The sequence below is a fragment of the Camelus ferus genome, chromosome 13 (genome assembly GCF_009834535.1).
Source record: "Camelus ferus isolate YT-003-E chromosome 13, BCGSAC_Cfer_1.0, whole genome shotgun sequence".
Classification (NCBI taxonomy): domain Eukaryota; kingdom Metazoa; phylum Chordata; class Mammalia; order Artiodactyla; family Camelidae; genus Camelus; species Camelus ferus.
In genome coordinates this window covers 37555363-37577618 of record NC_045708.1, presented here as the reverse complement: position 1 = coordinate 37577618, position 22256 = coordinate 37555363, and the positions used below count along the sequence as shown (strand labels likewise).

At 36.3% G+C, this 22256-nt stretch overlaps 1 protein-coding gene and 1 non-coding gene across 5 annotated transcripts in view; one reads left to right on the top strand and one right to left on the bottom strand.

Moving 5' to 3' along the window:
• Window positions 1-22256, bottom strand: part of ZFYVE9 (zinc finger FYVE-type containing 9) — a 130677-nt gene that overhangs the window by 8100 nt on the left and 100321 nt on the right. For 3 of the 4 annotated variants that reach the window (XM_032494272.1, XM_006180255.2, XM_006180256.2), the window contains 3 exons: window positions 15225-15329; window positions 4229-4379; window positions 2082-2162 (listed from right to left, as the gene is read on the bottom strand). In XM_032494272.1, coding sequence (XP_032350163.1) covers window positions 2082-2162; window positions 4229-4379; window positions 15225-15329 — 337 coding nt within the window. Of the gene's footprint in view, window positions 1-2081; window positions 2163-4228; window positions 4380-11062; window positions 11186-15224; window positions 15330-22256 lie in introns of those variants that run through there. The other variant, XR_004325019.1, reaches the window with a different exon arrangement.
• On the top strand, window positions 16725-16828 carry LOC116668381. Its single transcript, XR_004325551.1, has one exon. It is a non-coding gene; the product is annotated as a U6 spliceosomal RNA (small nuclear RNA).

The following is a 22256-nucleotide window of genomic DNA, read 5'->3' as shown; positions in this document are numbered from 1 at the left end:
AGGAGGAGCAAGTGCCCAGATGGATTCTGCTTAAAACACTTGCCTGTTGATTTTACTTTCTCCTGAGATGGCTCAAAGGGAAACTTACACATGGTCACATCCCTCTTTTGGACTCACAGAGCATTGTTCCTGTTTCCACTGTTGCATTTATCATGCTTGAGGCATATTTATTTGTTTGCACCTCTGTCTCTCTCACATTATTATGATGGCATACAGTGCATGTCCACTAAATGTGTGTTAAATAAACCACTGAATAAACAACAGCAGTGGGATGGGGAATAAATCGACTTACTGACTAGCAATAAGGCAAACCTACCACATGTGTTTTACATGAGCTCCCATGCAGCCAACAGATGGCAACCATTTTGGGGCTGCTACCTACCTGAATCAAAGGCAAACATTCAAACTGAGAGTGAAAGTTGGCACATGCTGAGCAATTACCCTGCTTCACTGATACAAAATCTTGTCAGCTGAAATAAATTCTAAAGAGCTTCAATAAGAATTTCATAAATAGGGAGCCAATTGCTCTATTGACACACACAGTGAAATGTAAGACCTAAGAAATTCCTAACCCAAAGACATAAATGTAACTTTTAAATACATCGCTTTGCATCTGTAAGGATCTGTATCAGTTCAATGTATTAGTTCGACAACATTTAAGGGGTGCTATTTAATCATCTTGTAAAGACAATTCAAATGTAGTCAATACTTGATCATGTAGGCATTAATTAGTCAATGCCAAATAACTGTTTAATTCCTAGATTTCTTAATTTCTTAATAGCATATTTCTGCTTTGTAGTTAGACCTGTGAAATTTAGTTGTGAAATATTAGCGTACTTTACTCTTCATTAAGTTTACAGTAAAGGAGATCAAAGTCATTATCTATCAACATACGTAAGATAACCTAAGAATTTCGATTAACACAGTGGAATCCACCCTCAGGAAGAACTGCTCTTACGGGGCTGGAGTGAGCTACTGTGGAAATGAAAACCTATCATCATATCTGGCAGATAGTATTTTTCAAAGGTGACAACAATATTTCCCATTTCACGTACTTTTCTACAATGCTACCTTTCCATTTCCCCATCAAGAAGTGGCGTCTAACTCCTCTCTTCTTGAATCTGGGCAGGCTTATGACCACTTCCAACATCAGAGTATGGGGGAAGTGACACTGACTTTCGAGGTGGGGTCATAAAAAGCAATGCAGCTTCTGCCTTGTGCTGAACACTTGTGCTTGGTTGGAGTCCTGAGCCACTGTGCAAGAAGTCCAACTGTCCCAAGGCTGCCATGCTAAGGAGTCCAATGTGTAAAGACTCCAGTCATCACTCCTAGTTTTTAAATCATACCAGGCCAGGCTCCAGACATGTGAGTCAACAAATCTTCAGACAGTTCTAATTCCCAGCCATCAAGTAACCACCAGCCTTCAAGTCATCCCAAATGAGGCCCCATACATCACTGAGCAGGGTCAAGCCATCCCTGCATTGCCCTGTCACAGGCAGACCCAGAGGAATAAGTGAGCATGATTAGTAGTTTTAAGACATTAAATTCTGGGTTAATTTATTATGCAACAGAGTAACCAGATCAAAATACAGTGAAGAATAACTGAGAAAGAAAATAAATAGTATGCTCATTAGCCTTTCATTAAGTTTCACTTAATTAACTTGTTGGGATGTGTGTCATGTCTAATTATAGCAAACCAGCAACAAATGCATCCCAGTCTGTCACCACATGGTGACTGCAGCTTTCTTGTGGGCTGAACTTCACCTACATATTTACAGATTCACACCCAATGATATATCTGTACTCAGACTACATCTCCTTGGGTACCTTATCCCAGAGCTCTGAAAGGCCATCTCTTGATTTTTATGTCAGTGTTCCATGAAATCTCTACCACTTACTCCCTTCTTTGGAGAGGCAAGCACCCTTATGATAGTCTTAATTAGCTGAAGTGACATGCTATTGACTAAATAACAGGAGTCAGAAATCTACGGCAAAAGTATCATGACTTTAATGTCCCTTGCTTTTCAGTTGTACAATTAGGACTGACCTAATGTATATGCGGTAAATAACTCAGTCTTTACCTTCCACAATACTGGACTTGGCAAGATATCCTGAAGAGGATTTCAGAGCGCCACTGAACACAAAGAAACTGGCACCAGTCACTAAAACAGCAATGGAAATAGTTTAGTGAAGAAGACTCTGTGATGGAGGGAGTGAAAATAACAATAAAATATTTGGTAATTGGGGACTCCAACCACCATCATACAGAAAACAAAAAACACTGAATGCATACCCCACAATACACAAGTAACCAACAACTCATGTGCTTATGATAGCTTAGGGAATGAGGTTTTAAGATGCACTCTCCCATTTTTGTTCTGCTTTTCCTTCAATCAAGAAGCAAAGAAATCTTAGTGGTCAAGACTAAGGCTTGACCTGCAGCCTGTTTTTGTAAATAAAATTTTATTTGAACACAGCCACATTCATTCATTTACATACTGTCTATGGCAGTTTTTGAAGTATGATGCCAGAGTGTTAGTGATAAAGACCACAGGCCTGCAAAGCCTAAAAATATACATCAGCTAGCCATTCACAGAAAAAGTATGCTGACCCCTGATTTAATTCATTGGTTTTTTTAGGTCAAATATATTTTGAATATGAAGATATGGTTGCCAACTATTTTACTTACCAAGTGGAGCCATTAAAAAAATAAATACCTATTTGAAAGTCAAACACCTCTTCATAAAAGAAAGGGTATTTAATTACACTTAACTTTATGAAAATTTCACTATGGTCATTATTTCTCCACATCTTAAATTGGACTGTGCTATTCCAACCTCCTACCATTGGCTCTACAGTATCTCTAATGGGTAGGTCATCCAGCCTTTGTCAGAGACCCCTGGTGACAGGGAGGACACAGCAGCACAAGGCAACCCATTCTATTTCTGGATAGCTCTCAGTGTTACAGAGCCTGCTCTCAAATTGAGCCCAAATCTAGATCCGTGTAACTTTCACCCACTGGTGCTGGCTTTGGTCTTTTGTAGCTACAGAGAAAAAACTGCATCTTATTTCCACATAACAGAAAATGTTAAAAATAGAGATAGCTATTTTTCACCCTCTTTCAGTCTATACTTTTTCCAGGTTAAACATTTATACTTTATTCAAGAGCTCTCCCTTTGACCTAGTTTCCAAACCTCTCACAGGCCTTGCTTGAATCAGTTTTATCAAAGGACATCTTTAATTACTTTAATAATATCCAGAACTTACTCAAATAGTCTAGATATGATTTGATTAATAGGGAGCATAATGGATTTAATCATCTGATTTATTTGAGATATCACATTTGAATATACATATGCTTTTATATCTTTACTACACAAATGACTTAAAAAACATACTGAAGACAATGACCTACAGTATGTCTACTAGAGAAGTCTTTCACAAAGCATACTGAAGAAAGCTAGTTTTAGGAATACTCTGATGGAAAAAAAGATTCATGGCCAAATAAATTTGAGAAGGCCTAGACACTAATCTCTCTTTGGAAGATCACAATACACATCAGCTTGTTACAGGCTCTGAAAAATGCTGCAGTAATGAAATCTGCTTAAACTTTCTTAGTCTAATGTAATTAGCAAAAGTTTTACTTATGTGAATATTTTAAAAACTCACAGAACCTGATTAACACACTTTAGGAAATGGCATGTTGAGCAGTGCTTCTTAAATTCTAATGTGTACTTGAATCACACCGCGATCATGTTAAAATGCAAATTCTGATTTAGCAGATCTGGGGTGTAGATTCTGCATTTCTACAATCTCCTAAGGGATGAGACCACATTCTGAGTTATCACCTAACCTAGAAGACTTCCTTCAGAATCGTGTCAACCTATTAATTAAACATTCTTTGGGCACAGTCATTCAAAAAGCTCTAAATCTACCTAAGTATATTCTCACTATGGGGCCTAGTCTCCCACCTTCAAATATGCAGGCCCTGTCATATCCTGAGGCAATATTTTCAAGATGTTCCCCTCAATAACAATGATTCCATTTACAACTCTAAGTCTGGCTATTTGGGTAGTAAATATAATCCTAGAGAATAAGCCTGAAAGGTTAATTTAATCAAGTTGTTTGTGGTCACCTATCTAGACAGTCAGTGTTATGGGCCTGAGATATCCAACTGTCCACGTGCAGTATAAGCTTCCATTCTCATAAACTCAACTCAAATACTCACCCTTTCTGGGCTGATTGTGAATACTGATAGCCTGGGTCTGATAGTTCCCATCATCATTCTGTACACACACAAGGTGAGAGTCTGCCTTCTCATTGAAGCAGGCACCTCCTGCCAGGACATGCTCATTGGACTTGTTCATGGCTTTCATCATCTGCAATCAAAGAAGAGGGCTAACCTTCTTACTCTGCCAAGAAAGAGCTTTTTTTTTTGGTGTCTCTGATGTGGTACAACTCCTTCACCTTCTCAAAGACAAAACAGAATATTATTATTTATTAAAGTGACAAAGGAACTACCAAATAATGAAAAAAAAGTGAAACATCACAGTCATTATTAGTAAAAATTCAACGAATCCAAAAATTCTCTGTATAGTTTACAGGTGATTTGTATTACAACCTAAGCATATGATACATTTAGCATTCTTTTTTTTTTTTTGTCTTTTTATTGCTGTACTGAACTCAAGTAACTAAAATTAATTTAGCTAATTACAATAGTTTCTTCTACCCTCTGGATTCTCAGAGAACATACACACTGAGATTCTAAGTCAAAAGAACATCCCATATTTAATGTATCTTGCCTTCTCTTTCCACATCCATATAAAAGAGGACTTTCCTCTACAAATATATCAACTCCAGCGTTTCTTAGTTTTACTAACTTGTGTTTTAGATCTTCAATGAAATCACTTACCCCTATTTTGCTTTATTCTTATTAAGAAATTTAAGGTGGTAATTCTGAATCTAATCTGATAAAAACCTCACAGGCCACCATTTTGTATCTAGTAAACAAATCCAACCTTATATTATCCTGATGCTAAAATTTGGCTTCAGGTTGGAATAGGCTAATGATAATTTATTTACTTGTTTTTATTTCCCATTTTTTCCTTCATGCCATCTATTTCTTTTTTTTTAACATTTTTATTGATTTATAATCATTTTACAATGTTGTGTCAAATTCCAGTGTTCACCTCAATTTTTCAGTCATTCATGGACATATACACACTCATTGTCACATTTTTTTTCTCTGTGAGTTATCATAACATTTTGTGTATATTTCCGTTCTATACAGTATAGTCTTGTTTATCTATTCTACAATTTTGAAATCCTAGTCTATCCCTTCCCACCCTCCCCACCACCGGCAACCACAAGTCTGTATTCTCTGTCTATGAGTCTATTTCTGTCCTGTATTTATGCTTTGTTTTTGTTTGTTTGTTTTTGTTTTTGTTTTTTAGATTCCACATATGAGCGATCTCATATGATATTTTTCTTTCTCTTTCTGGCTTACTTCACTTAGAATGACATTCTCCAGGAGCATCCATGTTGCTGCAAATGGCATTATGTTGTCGGTTTTTATGGCTGAGTAGTATTCCATTGTATAAATATACCACATCTATTTCTTAAAGCTTCTAATCCAACCCTTTAAAATGGATTTGATCTTTTGAAACTCCAATTCAAAACTTCTGTTTTGTTTTACTCCCCTCTTCATCTTACATTATAAACTATAGTACCAGAGTGTGAAAAATAGCAGATGAGTGTTCTGATACCTTTGATATTCCTGTATGATTATACTCAAACAAATTCAGAGATGAAATTCACATGACACAAAATTAATCACTGTAAAATGAACAACTGAGTGTCATTTAGTACAGTCACAATGTTCTTCAACCACTTTTATCTAGTTCCAAAACATCTCTGTCACTCCAAAGTAAAATCCCAAACTCATTAACCAGTTTCTCCCCATTCCTTGCTCCAACCACCAATCTGCCTTCTGTCTGCATTCTGGATATTTCATATAAATGGAACTATATAATATGTGACCACTGTGTCTGGCTTCTTTCACTTAGCATAATGTTTTGGGAGCTCCTCCATGGTACAGTATGTATCAATTTCATTTCTTTCTATGGCTGAATAATATTTCATTCTGTTTGTTTAACCACAGTTTGTTTGATCATCAATCCATGAATGTTTGGGCTATGTCTATCTTTTGGCTACTATGAATAGTGCTACTATGAAAATGTGTGTACATGTACTTCTTATGAGTTTCTGTTTTCAGTACTTTGAACTATACACCTATGGGTGGAATTGCAGGGTCATATGGTAATTCTATGTTTAACTTTTTGAGGAGCTGTGAAATTGTTTTTCATAATGGAAGAACCATTTAAAATTTCCACCAGCAACGTATAAGCGTTCCGATTTCTCTGCAACCTTGTCAACACTTGTTATTTTCTGTTGTTGCTGTTGTTCTTTATGGCCATCCTAGTAGCTGTGAAGTAGCCCCTTACTGTGATTTTGATTGCATTTCCCTAGTGACTAATGATTTAGGCATCTTTTCAACTGCTTGTTGGCCATTTGTATGTCTTCTTTGGAGGAAATGCCTCTTCAAGTCCTTTGCTCATTTTTAAATTGGAGTATTTGTCTTTTGCTGTTGAGTTGTAAGAGTTCTTTTTATATTCTAGATCTATAGAGCAGACCCTTATCAGATATATGACTTGCAAATATTTCTCCCATTATATAGGTTGTCTTTTTACTTTCCTGTTAATGTCTTGGATGAATAAATGGTTTCCATTTTTATTAAGTCCAGTCTATCTGTTTTTTCTTTTGTTGCTTATGCTTTTGGTGTCATATCTAAAAAGCCATTGCCAAATCCAAGGTCATGAAAACCAACCCTCATGTTTTTTTCCCTAGAGCTTTATGGCTTTAGCTCTTATATTTAGGTCCCTGATCCATTTTGAGTTTCTTTTATGGTTTGAAGTAGGGATATGACTTCATTCTTTTTACATGTGGATATCCGGTTGTCCCAGTACCACTTGTTGAACATTATTATTTCACCATTGAATGATCTTGGCACCCTTGTCAAAATCAACTGGCCATAAATGTATGAATTTATTTCAGTAATCTTAATTTTGTTGCAGGACAGTACCACATTGCTTTGATTACTGTAACCTTGTAGTAAGTTTTGAAATTGGGGAGTGTGAAGGCTCCAGTTTTTTCTTTTACCAGATTATTTTGGCTTCAGGGTCCCTTGCAATTCCAAATGAATCTGAGTACTGGCTTTCCATCTCTGCAAAAAAAGGTCATTGGAATTCTGAAAGGGCTTACACTGGATCTGTAGATCACTATGAACAGTATTAACATGTTAAAAATATTAAGTCTTCCAATCTATGAACATGATATGTCTTCCCATTTAGTTAAGTCTTCAAGTTCTTTCAACAATGTTTTGTATTTTTCCGGTTTCAAGTCTTTTATCTCCTCGGTTAAACTTATTTCTAGGCATTGTATCAATACAATTCTAAGATACTATCATCATCTCTTGGATTGACATTGTTATGTTTATAACTCTTGAAAGTTAATATTTTAATACATTACTGTATCACCAAAGGCATTCAAACAATAACTGAATATTCCTTTCACACTAACTTTTTTGAACTTATTAAAACACACCACTTCTATCAGGGTTTTCCAAAGATTGCTTTAAATAAATCTTTTGCAAAAAGGTAAGTCAGCTGGAAGACGCCTACTTAGGGAAGTCAATACATAGACTATTTAGGTTCTTGTTTGCAAGTTACATTTGTAACACATGAAAGACACTGACACAATCACATAGCAATTAAAAAATATTATATCCATCATTTCTTCCAAATCATTAGGCTGAAATGATTTCTAATTTTGTCTACACTGAGCAGATTAAAAATATTTTCAACTCAGATGTTCTGAATAAATTAGCTAGCCACTATAAAAATTATTTCCCTGGGTGTCAATTTCAAGCCCAATGAGATTTTTAAAACATCATCTTTCTTTGGAAATGAATGAGCAGATTTTTTTCTCTTAAAATCATGTTCATTTACACTAGGAGGAGAATTTCCCAGATATTCAAAGGAATTTACTGAACATAAAATAAATGTACACTTGTCATATGATAATATAAATACTTGACTTTCCATTTTAGTTGTGCCATTTATCTGCTCTGTCAATTCAAATTCTGTATCTCTTGATCTATCCCTATCTTCACCATAGTTCAAGATCAATTACCTCTTTCCTGGGCATAATAAAAACTGTATAGCTGTTTTATCTACAGTCAGTCTCTAATAGCTCTGATTCATTCCACATGTGAAATAAAATTCTTATTTCATGGCAGGACAAGAAAAATTTAAACATAAAAAAAATTCTCTCTGCCCTTCGGCCTCCTCTCCCTTCTACTGTGCATTGTATATCTCCATTATGCACCAACCAAACCTCCCCTATCAGCAGAAACACCTGCTCACCCATAAGGAGCACAATTCTCCTAGCTCCAACAAGGCAACACCTTGAAAGTTAACATTCCTTCTTGATCTTGTAAAGGGGCTATCTCTTATAGATTTGGATTGTGTAAACTGTCAATAAGACGTCATTTAATGCACAGCCCTGTCTCAAAAACCTTACAGCTGTGATTTGACTTCTGTTGGGTGGAACAGTTCTCACAGCTTTCTGAGATTGCTGTTCGTGGGTTATTGTCTTGAATAAAAATTTTCATTTCTTTCTTAGATCAACTGACTAACTTTTCATCGACAAACACAATGTTTCCATATTTACCAAAGCACAGCTCTGATCATGTCACATCTTTTCCACCTTGTCCACTAAAAATCACAAGCTTCCTAGGCTCTAGCGCCAAACCAGCTCTCCTGTCTGGCTTCCCTTCCTACTGTAGCCGTACAAGCAGGACCACGTCCTGATGGGCTACCATTTCCCGTCTCTGAGCTTCAGCACATGCTGTTATTTCACCTCCCTTTTCATCTCCCATATCCAAGAACCTGAAAAAGCTACCCCCACCCCACCAAATCAAGGCTTAGCAAAAACACCAATTCTGGCATGTAGCCTTTTAAAATTCCTTATCAGACACTAATGTGACCACTCCCTTCTTTGAACTGCTTTAGCACATTCTTTGTATTTTTCATATGGCATCTACATTCAGCCCTGGATTTGGTTAATAGCAAGGACTCAAGCCAGACTGTCTGTATCTCAGTCCTGGTTTTGCTACTAACAAGCTATATGCCATTAGGAAAGTTACTTGATTTCTTTGTGTCCCAGTCTCCTCCTCTATAAACAGAGATAATAAAGTAACTATTTCATATAGTTGTGAGAATTAAATGAATTAATGTTTATATAGTCCTTAGAACAGCACCAAGAACATAATAAACACTGCGTAAGTGTTTGTTAAATAAAATTTGAATGCTTATCTCCTCCACCCTGCTTATAAAATTATAAAGCAACCTTAAAATCAGGAGCAAATAATTCATTTGAGTACATCCTATGAGATAATGGGATTCAGACCATGCCTACGCACTCACAAATTAGTGACAATGACATACTGATAAAATGAAGGGAAACTTCTATCACAACAATAGGTGCAAAATAACTAACATTTATGAAGCACCAACCATGAGCCAGGCACTGAGCTAAATTCTACACAGGTCTTAGCATGAAAGAACCATTTTAACCTAGCAAGTGAAGCAGTACATAAGCTTTATTTTCCTGTGTTTCCCACCTCCAGAGTCTAACCACTCACACTAGACCAATTAAAAGAATACAGTCTGGGAATGGTTGTGCTGGAGGAACCAGTGAGGATTTATAACATCTAATCCATCTCTGAATTAATATGCCATTCCCTTCAATTTCCTCTCTAAGAGATCACATTTTAAAAATGACAGTTTATCTTGATTTGGAGTGGAAAGGATCTGTAAAGGAGAAGTTCAAGCAGAGCCTTGAGGAACAGCTACCGTTTGTGTACAACATGTAAGGACTTCCTCATGGCAGGTATTCAATAAATATTTGCTGAATATATTAATAAGGAAATCATACATTGATTTGGAGGATTTGTCTTACTCATGGAGTTTTACTAAAAAGTAAATGTTGTTAGAACAATTAAAAAAAATTTTGGTTCACTAATAGTTGCAGTGGTCCACAGATCAGGCGTCTAATAAAATAAGTTTTAACGATTTAATTCTATAAACATTCTTATCAAGCAACTGACAAGGAGTTTCAGTAGGAAGCTCCATTGCAGAAGCATGGAAAATCTCTAAAAGTGAACCACTGCACCAAGGATACAACGAAGAATGAAAGACATACTCTCTGCCCACAAAGAACTCAAAAATTCAGAGCAGGAGAGGATTCACGTTCATCAGTTACACATGTTACATGAATAAAGAAAGATGGCAAACAGAGGAAAGAAAGAGTGGTATTATCTGGAGAATGAAGAATCCTAGGAAAGTTTCCTAAAGAATGTAACATCTGAATTGGCTTCGAAATCAGGTATAGAGGAAGAACACTTTGGATAAAGAGAAAAGCATGTGTGAAGGAAGAGAAAACAGAACTGAGAAAGGAACACAGAGATGAGTAATAATGGAACAGGCAGAGCAATATCCTTTCCTGGAGATATTTAGGAAAGATATAAATATTTGTCCTTCCATTTAGCTGGGGTCCACTTGTGTCCAGAAGCTGGCACCCACCTTCCAGGCCTATGGATCTACATATCATTAACTATAAACCTTCACTCATTCGTTTGGCAAATACTCAATAAATATCTAATGTGTACCAGGCACTGTGTTAGTACTTGGTTTATTCAGTAGTCAATAAACAAATCTTCCCTCATGGAACTTATGTGTATAGGAGGAGGCAACAAAAACAATAAACAAAATACATTAAGTAAAATACCATAAAATGTTAGACATTGGTAAGTGCTATACAGAAAATTAAAGCAATAAGGAAGACCAGGAGTACTGGTGGGTGCCATTTAATATAGGATAGTCAGGGGAAGCCTTACTGAAAGTGAGGGAAACGCACGGTAATATCTAAGGAAGAGACTTACAGGCACTTAGAACAGCTGGTGCAATGGCTATGGGGTTGGCAAGTCTGGCAGTTTCAAGTCTCACAATTCTGGAGGCTAGAAGTCCAAAATCAAGATGTCAGCAGAGCTGGTTCCATCTAAGGGCTATAAAAGGACAGATTTGTTCCAGACCTCTCTCCATGACTAGCAAACAGCCATCTTCTCCCCATGTCTCTTCATAGCATCTCTTTATGCTTGTCTGCATCCAGATTTCCTCTTCTTATAGAGTCACCAGCCATAGTGGATTAGGGCTCACCCTAATGACCTCATTTAAACTTGATTACCTCTGTCTGTAAAGATCCTAAAATAAGACTGGTAATTGTTAAACTGATGTCTATAAAAATCAGTTTAGCATAGTGTTTAAGAGTAGGGACACTGGAATCAGATTGTCTGGGTCTGATTCCAGCTCCAACACTTGCTAGCTCTGTGCCTTAATTTTCTCGTCTGTAAAAAGGTATTCACCCTACTCATTGCATAGAGGTAGTGTGAAGATATATATAAGCTTAGAATAGTGCCTGGTACATACTGAACCGTCAATAAATGTTATTTAACACAATGGTCAAAGTAATCTCATTATAAGAACATGAGTAGGGTCGTGGGGAGGCAGAGCATTAGCATCCATGAGGTCCTGGGTTCACTCCCCAGTCCCTCCATTATCAATCAATCAATCAGTCAAACAAACAACAACAACAACATCAAAAAAGAACATGAGTAAGGTTACCTAAACCAACAGAGATCTTGAATGGCTTTCATGAAGGAGATCAGGAAATTTATATACAATGACTACTTCATTTATTAAAATTTCCATGCTCTCTGAAATACTCTCTTGTTCTAGCCTTCTAGGCTTAAAGTCTTTCCTTAGGTGGACAAAAAAATATTGCCTGCCATTTCAGTAACTGAAGAATGTTGCCCACCATCAAGCCATCAACCACTGCAGCCAGCACCAATGATGCACCCCAAGGGGAAATCAGAATGGAGAAAAACAGGATACCAGCCCTAGATAGTTAAGATGCATATCAAGGAATAATTTCAATAAGTCCTGAATCTAGCATCTTCTCATACATAGAAAAGCTCTAAAATCATTAACTTGAGATGTCTGGTTTTTGTAATTAGCAGTAATCTTTTGATATTTGACTACATAGGGTATTTTTTTCCCTGCAAAAACTCCTATATATCCTGATTCCTTCCTCACCTCTTGGTTGTATCCTGGGCAACAGTTCTCAATAACGCCACCAAATAAAGCATAATTCTCAACTTTTAGGTTGTGCATTTTCTTTTCAGTCAACACTTAGAGGTCCCTTCTCTCCACATTTTACATATAGCTGCCAAAATGCAGTTTTCTAAAATTCTACTTTCATTAAGTCACTTTTCTGCTTTATAACCTGTAAAATCTCTTAACAAGTTATCATATTGAAGTCTAGACTCCTTTGCCTGGTTTTTGAAGGCCTCTGGAAATCCAGCAGTCTCTTTGCACAACTTCATTTCCCAGTCAGCTGTAGGCAGGCTGCTATCTCTCACCCTCCCTACCAGACATGCTCATTCCTGGTGCTTTACTAACTTTTATGTAGGCTGGTATCTATCCCGCTTTTCCACCAGTTATTTCCCACACTCTTCTTTCCAGTCATTTTCCATCCTTCATTTTCTAGTGCCGAAATATCCCTCACTGTCTGTTTCAGATCTTTCATTCATTTACATTTACACAACATTGACATTTACATGAACGTTTACAAACATCTACATGGAATGTGCTGCTCTGGCTGTTAGGGATTCAGGACCAATCAGAAATAAAGGAACATTCCTGACTGCTCCATTTATCAGAGGTCTCCCTTCTATGAACCTTTAGTAAACTTCCAATAACTTTCAGCACTTATTTTCATATTACTTTATCTTTTACTTATTTTTATATTATTTATTTTTTATATTTTTATATTTTACATTGTTTATATTTAGTTCCGTTTCATGTCTTCATTCAATATACACTTCTTGTGCAATTGCTCTGTACTAGGTAGATGGCTACTGATAACAGTGGTAAACAAGACAGACATAGTCCCTCGTGGAACTAAAAGTCTAGTAGAGAAAATAGATACTGAATAATACAAATAAATAATACAATAATACAAATGTAGTGAGCATTACACATAGGATGTGTGGAATGAAATGAAATGAAATCAAAGACTATCTGGAATAATTATGTGGAAAAAATGAAAGCCTACTGAGAAAATGATATCTAAACTGAAACCTGAAAAATGAATAAGGGTTATGCAGATGAAGAGTAGGAGAAGTGTGCAATAATAAGGAAATAGTTTGTGCAAAGACTATAAGCAAAAGAAAACATAGTTTAGGGAAATGATAAAAAAAAACTATAAAGGTACAGATGAAGAAAAATGAATGAGAGGAAAAGTGGGATAGTGTGGTGTTTAAATGAAATCATGCATAAGAAATTACCTTTTCAACTATAAAGTGAAGCAGAATTCTTAGATTCTTATAATGCAATTCAACTGTCCAAGTTTGTGAGAGAGAAAATTAGACTTGAAACCAAAATTGAATTAGAAGGGTAGTCAGATAAATCAAATAAGAAAAATAAGTGATATGCAATTGGTAAGATTTACTGAAAATGAAATGTAATAAATGACAAGAAATACAGTTACTGTTTTTGAACAAAGATTTCTAACCCAGCACAACCTAGCAAGTAGAATTCAAATAAAGACAGATAATATGAATGTCAGTTGTTGTCATGAATGTCCTAAACCAAGTACTAAAATAATTATCGGGGCCTTATAGCTTTTATAGATTATATGCATAAATGAATCCAATTACAAACACAAAGCATCATCTTGCAAACACTAAGGATAGCAATGTATGTTACCCGCTTGGGGATGACATGTGATCATCTCACTTCTGGACAATAAACTCCCAGAGGTAAGCATAATGTCTTACTCATCTTTGCATTTCCTATCACAGAATATATTTAATAGGTGTTTGTGAAACAGATAATAAAACTTCAAATATGAGAAATAAGTCAAGTTTTCAAAGTACAGTCTCTTTTAAAAGACTATTTAGAGCACAAATTACATAAAAATAGTCCACTTTAAAGATCTGACTCTACCTAGGTTTAGTATATCTATTCCTATTTGATATTCCAAGGAAAGACTATCTAATAGATAAAAACTGCTGACTGTATCCCAGAAAAAATTAAGCACACATTCTAACTACTATTTTCTAGTGTCCTAAAAGAAACCATTAGAAAGACATGGACTAAAGGCTTTCGTCAAATAGGTCATTGTCAAATAATAACACTGAGTTCTGAGTTTATAAGTCCAGTAAAACATTTGTGTGATTTTAAGTGTATATCAAGTACAAAATGTTTATTGAATGTACAAATGAATAAGTGAATAAATGGCTAAATGAAGAAGGAAAAATGGAAGAAAGGAAAAAAAGAGGAAGAAAGAAATTACTTTACACCAAGAGGCAGTGGAATCAATAATTGGGGAATTAACACCCTGCCTAATAAAACAACAAATTTTAACATTATATCAAACTCAGTTTTAAAGTCTTTCTTTTAAATCACAATGATTACTGTTAGACATTTTCGAAATGATTTTAAGAAATTTTTAAATTCAAGAACTACTTCACATAGCAAACAGGCAAGAACATTGTTTATATAATTCTACTGATGTGTATATAGCATGTGCAATTTCATTTTAGTTACAAAATACAACTTAATTCAAGACGTAATCATTCGCTTTCAAAATCTTATTTAAAAGTCATTTTGGGACTTACAGGTGAGTTGTGCTTAAACATGAAGGAGAGTCAAAAATGATATATACTTACAGCAAGAGGGAAAAACAAGAAGATCCCACCACTAAAATTATAAATTTTATACCTCAATCAAAATGCAAATCTGTCACTGATTATCATAGCATCAAAAGGCCAAAACGTAACAAATGATACAACTAATTACTAAGTCAGTCACAAATTTAACATCTTAGCTTTCTGTTATGAAATTCTGTCATTGATCTAAGTCATATAATATTATGAACTGATTTCACTGTCAATTAATTTAAAATTTATATGTAATCATGTGTTTTTCATCTTCATTTGTGATATTCAATTATGAAACATATGCCTTCATGGTAAATCTTACCTCATTGTATCTGTTGCTGGGAATTTTGATGCTGGTTTTCCGAACTTCCATATCAACCACCAAACCTTGAACTACTGGCAATGTATATTGGTAATTTCTAAAGTCCTGGGCAAAAGCAGATTGAAGTGGAATAAAGAGTTCATCAGTGGCAGAATTTGATTTATGGTAATCAAATTATCACAAATGGAAAGAATGTGAAAATCGAAACACCTCATTTACTTAAATAATAAGAAAATGTATTGTAAAAGCCCCACTGTGTGTATTTGAGCTCTCCAATTAGACTGTAAACTCTTAGAAGGGAGTAGACCAAAAAGTCTCATTTATCCTTTATATAACAATATTAAACAAATATTTGAATGTTTACCCTGCTTTATCATTACTAACTGTCTCCTGCCTCTAAGATAAGCTTCAAGGGTGTAGGGCCTCTCTCTTGTTCTGTTCTTGTTATATTCCAAATGCTTGGAACATCCTAGGCACTCACTGAATATTTGTAGAGTAAAACACACCCCCTCCCCACCCCCTACCCCCTGCATCCAGTGTGGCTGAAGCAAAGTGAGCAAGGTTGGTAGGAGCTGAGATCAAAGTGATGGCATACAGCTGGATTTCACAGGGTCTTGTAGGCCACCATAGGACCTTGCTTTTACTTTTGACCTATTTCAACAGATCTCTCCAACTTTCTCTGTAAAGAATAGATGGTAAAGGAGCAAGAATAGAAGAAAGGAAATCAGACAGACATAATAAAAGTAATCCAGGCAAGAGACTGTGAACTTGAACCAAAATGTTAACAGTTCAAAGAGTGGTGAGAAGTTGCCAGATTCTAGATATATTTTGAAGGGAAAAATGACAGTATTTGCCACTATTTGATGCAAGACATGAAAAAAAAAAAGTCAAAAGATGATTCTGCTGCTTAGCATGCACGAGGTCCTGGGTTCAGTCTCCAGTAACTCCATTAAAATAAATTAGTAAATAAATAAACCTAATTACTCCCCCACCAAAATAATAATAAAATAATAAAATAAAATAATTTTTAAAAAAAGGTGATTCTGAATTTATTGCCTGGGCAAGCAGAAGACTGGAATGCCCTTTACTGGGGTGCAGAATATGATGGGAAGAGGAGGTGGCAAGTCAGAAGGCTGCAGGGCAAGAACCAAGAAAGAATGGTGTCCTGGAAGCTCAGGAAAGAAAATGTACAGGTACTAGTAAGTTACTGGATGGAACTGCATGAACATTGTCTTCTGATTGCCTCTATTTATTCAGGGAAATTGGGGCTAGGTCATTAGCTGAAAATGAGGAAAGGAGAGGTGGCGTACAAAAAAAGGTCATGTACAAAAATTCATCAAGGAGAGTAGGAATGTACCGTGGACAAGGAAGGATTGCCAGGTTGCTCTCCGAGCTTCCTTAATGGTACTGGTCATGAATCTAAAATGAGACCCATGACTATGCTACTCTTTTTGTCTTCACCCATTTTTAGGGTTGGATGAAAGTTAAGAATGAAAGGAGGTGCTTGCATCAGCAGCACACATACTAAAATTGGAACGACACAGAGATTAGCATGGACCCTGCACAAGGATAACATGTGAATTCATGAAGCATTCCATATTAAAAAAAAAAAGAATGAAAGAAGAATTAGATCCACACAGGTATAAACTGACTTTTGATAAAGGTGCAAAGGTTAGCAAATGAAGAAAGGATAGTCTTTCTGACAACTGGTACTGGAATGACTAGACATACAAATGGGAAAAAAAAAAAAAAACTTCAAACTATGCCTCACAATCATAAAGAAAAATTAACTAAAAGTGGATCACAGACCTAAATATAAAACATAAAACTCTAAATCTTTCAGAAGAAAACATGGAGAAAATGTGATATGTTTATTCAATAAGTTCTTAGATATAAAAAGCATGCTCCACAAAAATTAATAAACTGGACTTCAACAAAACTAAAAACTTTTATTCCATGAAAGCCATTGTTAAGAGAATGAAAAGATAAACCATAGACTGGGGGGAAATATTTTTAAATGTTATATATCTACCAAAGTACTTATATTCGGAATACATGAAAAACTCTCAGGAGTCAACAATAAGAAAACCACCACCATATTTTTTAAGTGGGAAAAGAAACACACGAATTAAAATCACAAAATTTAAAACCACTAAACTAGTGGAATGGCAAAAATTAAAAACAAAAGAGGAGCAATAACAACAGCTGGCAAAAAAAAAAAGAATTCTTGTACTTGACAAATGCAAAATACTGCAGGCATTTTGGAAAGCAGTTTCACAGTTCCTTATAATGTGAAACATACAATATGGCTCACCTATCCCACTCCCAAATGAAATGAAATGAAAACTCAAGTTCACACAAAATTTCATACATGAATGTTTATAGCAGCTTTACTCACAGTTGCCAAAAAATAGAAACAACCCAAATGTCCATCAACAGGTGAATGGATAAACTGTGGTTCATACATACAACAGAACACAACACAGCAACAAAAATGAACGACATTGATACTGAGGGGTACCAGAATATGCCACCCCAAAATATGCCTCTTGTTAATTAGTCTTTGGCCAATTTACAGGGCCCCAGTCGAGGAACCTAAGATGAATAGAGCAAAAAGACTATTTCCTCCCTGATAATACTTACAACAACACGGATTAAGCCCAAGGGCATTATGAGAAGTAAAAAAGCCAGACTGAAAAGGCTACATACTGTATAATTCCGATTATAGGACAGTCTGCAAAATCTACAGGGACCAAGGATCAGTGGTACCAGACATTAGAGGTACTCCAGCAAATTTTCTGGAGTGACAGAACTGTTCTGTATCTTGATTGTGACAGTGGTAGTAACGTAACTGCCTACGTTTGTCAAAACTCTTGGCAGTGTACTCCAAAAAAGGTGGGTTTACTGTATATAAATTAAAAAAAAAAACTTTTAAAGAGAGAGGTAGATTTAAGCAGGGTTTACATTTTGCCAGGCTACCACAAAAGAGGGTAAAATAGAAAAATGAACTAGAATTATGTTTTAAAAAAAAGTAATTTTAATGGTAAAACCATGGAATCTTAAGACAGATAAAGAGACAAGTAAATAGAGTGAGAAACAGTGAAATGGTGTTGAAATCCAATAGACTGTAAATCCTGGTAAACTAGAGAGAGAGAAGGTGATGATGTTGAGTGAGATGCTCAAGTATTTCTATAACTGAATTGATATAGACCATAAAAACCTTAGGCTGCTGTTGCTAGATTACAGTAATCTGTTTAGGAGATATTTATCCTGTTATCTAGCAAAATATCTCCTTTTTATTCCAAATCAGATTACAATCAGTAAGAAAAAAAATTATCTTGTCAAAAAATGTGACTAAAACCTAATGTTATCAAGGAGGGACAAAGGAATGGGGGTTGGAGTAAAGAACAGAGAGAGAGAGATCTTACAGATTAAAATATAATTTAAAAATTTCCACTTCTGGCCAAGATGGAGAAAAGAGAACAAGACTATGGTCCTGCCTGAAACAACCAAAAAAATCTCACAAAACACATGAAACGATGATTTCCGAGATATGGAATCTCAGGCAATGAAGGACAGTGATCCTCGAGAGACAGGAAACAAACAAGATGAGCTCTGTGACTGCCCAGGTTATGCCTGACAAGTTTCCAAACTCAAGAGCAGGAAGGGAGAATCCAGGCAGAGGCTGGCAGATTTCCTGAGTTGAGGAGACAAAATCGAAAATCCAGAAAAACCAAAGTAGTGAGAATTCACAGCACAGAGTATCAGAGAAGAGAAAACTGTAGAGAGAGAAAGCCACAAGTCTGCAGAAGGTCCCATCCGGTGTTATGATTAGCAAATGTGTTTGAGGAAACTTCTTGAAGCCAGTGAAGGAAATGCCTGAAATGAATACTGGGAGCATTATCCGACACTCAGGTCTGGGAACAGTGTCCATTCCCAAAATCCAGATTTAGAAAAACCTCATAATTCATGGGCACTGGATAGGGTATTACTGTATAATAAAGACTCTGACTGACATTTGCCCCTGGTCCTGGGAGGTAGCCTCAAATCCTTGGAATTTTTCTGAATGACAGGAGTGCCTTTGTTATTACTGGTGTTCCCTGATGGTCTATGTCAATTTGGTAACTCATGATAAGCTCCTAGATATTTTTGCTATCAAGATGACCCAGGGTGGGGGCTGGCCATTTCAGAAAAATCAACCATATGATCAGAGGTTGGAGCTCTGAGGTAAATGATATCAATCAGTCTGACTTCTGGGGCGTGAGGAGGGGATAGAGATCGAGTCTATTCACATGACCAATGATTCAATCATTCGTGCCTAGCAAGGAAACTTCAACAAAAACTCAGGACACAGAAGCTCAGGAGCTTACTCGGTGCACACTGAAACACATCAATGTACTGGGAAGGTGACATGTCCCTGAGGACACAGAAGCTCCTTGTTTGGGACCCTCCCAGACCTGGCACTATGTGTCTCTTGTTTTGGCTACTCCTGATTTGTTTCTCCTTTGTTACAATAAAACTATGATCACAAATACAGTAGACTCTGAAACAATGAAGGGGTTGGGGAATCAACCCCTGCACAGTAGAAAATTTGTGCATAACTTTAGAGTCAGCCCTCTGAACTGCAGTTTCCTAACTAAGATTCAATCAATTATAGATTACATAGTACTGCGGTACATATTTACTGAAAATAATCCACACAGAAGTGGATCTGAGCAGTTCAAACTGATATTGTTCAAGGATCAACTGTATAGTTCTTTGCTGAGTTCTGTGAATCATTCTGGTGAATTACCAAATCTGATGGGTTAGTGGAATCTCACATATTTGTATCCAGTTAATCATAAGTATGGGTGGTCTAGGGACCCCTGAGCTTGCAGCTAATGTCTGAAATAATGGCAATCTTGTGAAAGACTGTGTCCTTAATCTGTGAAGTCTGGCTTAATTCCAGATAATGCCAAAAGTCGTTGCAAATACAGTTAATTCTAGAATAACGTGGAGGTTAGGGGCGCTGACTCTCTGCATGGTCAAAAATCCGTGTATAATTATAGTTGGTCCCCCATATCTGCAGTTCTACAACCAGAGAGTCAACCACCCATGTATCATGCAGTAGTGTAGCATTTATTGTTGGAAAAAAATCCATGTATAAGTGGATCCTCACAGTTCAAACCCATGTTGCTCAAGGGTCAACTATACTCAGAAGGGTCTTGCCTTAGTAGTGGGGAATAATTAACCCTATAGTAAACAAGACTTTGGTTCCTCCTTACAAATCTTAAAATCAAGACTCAAAAGGATCATTTTTAGATAAACTAACATTACTGGTAACCAAACTCAAGAATAATTATAGGAACACAAAAATATCTGGTATCCAGCAAGGGAAAATCACAGTATCTGGCACCCAATAAAAATTTTTAAAAATACCAAGTATGCAAAGCAGCAGAAAAATACAATTCAAAAAAAGGAGGAAAAGTCAATCAATGGAAACTGAGACAGAACTGAAATAGATGCTAGAATTACCAAACAAGGACATTATAAAACTTATTATAATTATGTTTCAGATATTTTAAAAGTAAAGGCATAGAAGATATAGAAAAAGATCCAAGTCAAACTTCTAGGGATGAAAATTACAATGTCTGAGATTACAGGGGAAAAAAAGGATGGAATTACTGGCAGTTTTAATATCAAAAAATAAAAGATTAGTGAACTTGAAGACAGCAATAAAAACTGTCCAAAATGAAACAGAGAAGAACACTGAAAAGAAGAAAGAGAGCATTAGTAAGCTGTGAAACAATTTCCAGCAGCCTAATAAGTCTGTAACATTGGCGTTCCTGAAGGAGAGGAGGGGTGGAGAGAAAAATTATTTGATGAAAACTAAAAACGCACAGATCTAAGAAGCTCAGAAAATTCCAAGTGCAAGAAACATGAAAAAAACTATACCGAGGCACATAATCAAATTGCTTAAAATCACTGATGAAAATAAAAATTTAAAAGCAACCAGAGAAGGATAAAATACTACCCAGAGAGGAATCAAGATAAGAGGGAAAATATTTCTCATCTGAAAAAAAATGCAAACCGGAAGGCAATAAAGCAAATCTTTCAAATTCTCAAAGCATAAAGCTGTCAACCTAGAATTCTACATCTGACGAAAATATCTTTCAAATACAAAGGACATTGTTAGAAATATAGATGCTGGAAGAATTCATCACCAGCAGACCCACACCACAAGAAACATTACAGGAAATCTTTCAGGTAGGGCAATGACACCAGACTGAAATACAGATTTACACAGAGGAATGAAGAGCACTGGAAATGGCAGCTATGTGGGTAAACCTATAAGAATTTTTCTTATTGTTTAAATCTATTTAAAAGATAACTGAAACTATAACTACAGCTGCACGACAGAATGAGGAAATAAATCAAGTTCCCCCAAAGCAACTAAAAAGCCGGGTAAATGCATTTTTTAAAACAACCACCATTCAGTGCTCTGGAATCTGACCAAAGGTATACAGCACACTGAGACATGTTTATTCATGAAAACTACTGAACTTCAAGTAAGAATAATAGTTGAGCCTGAGATCTTCTTGCCTGGGGCTGCCCCTAGCCCTATGCAGTAGTTCAACCAGGGCAAGGTAGTTTGTGAAAACAATTAGCTTTGCTGCTTGAAGGATCTTGCTTGTGTTGTTTTAAGTGGTAATCTCAGTGGCTGGTGAAAAGAGCGGGCAAGCAGCTCTGTCAGCCTGAGGCTGCTAGCCTTTTTGGGACAAGTAATGAATAGGCAGACTAGCCAGAGATTTAACAGAGTTCTGGGAGGTAAGACAGTCATAGGGAACTTTACAAATCCTCCAAACACCCAGGATTGACCTTTGTCTGTGCACCTGTGTACCAGAGCCATTAGTGGGCCCAAGCCAACCAACATCCTTGGTCAACAGGGTTAAAGCCCATGCAGAGGAGACCTGAGAGAGTTCAGCGGAAAGGAAAAGAATAAAGTTTGAATCCCAGCACACACACAAATCCATTAAGAAAGAACAGATGCCT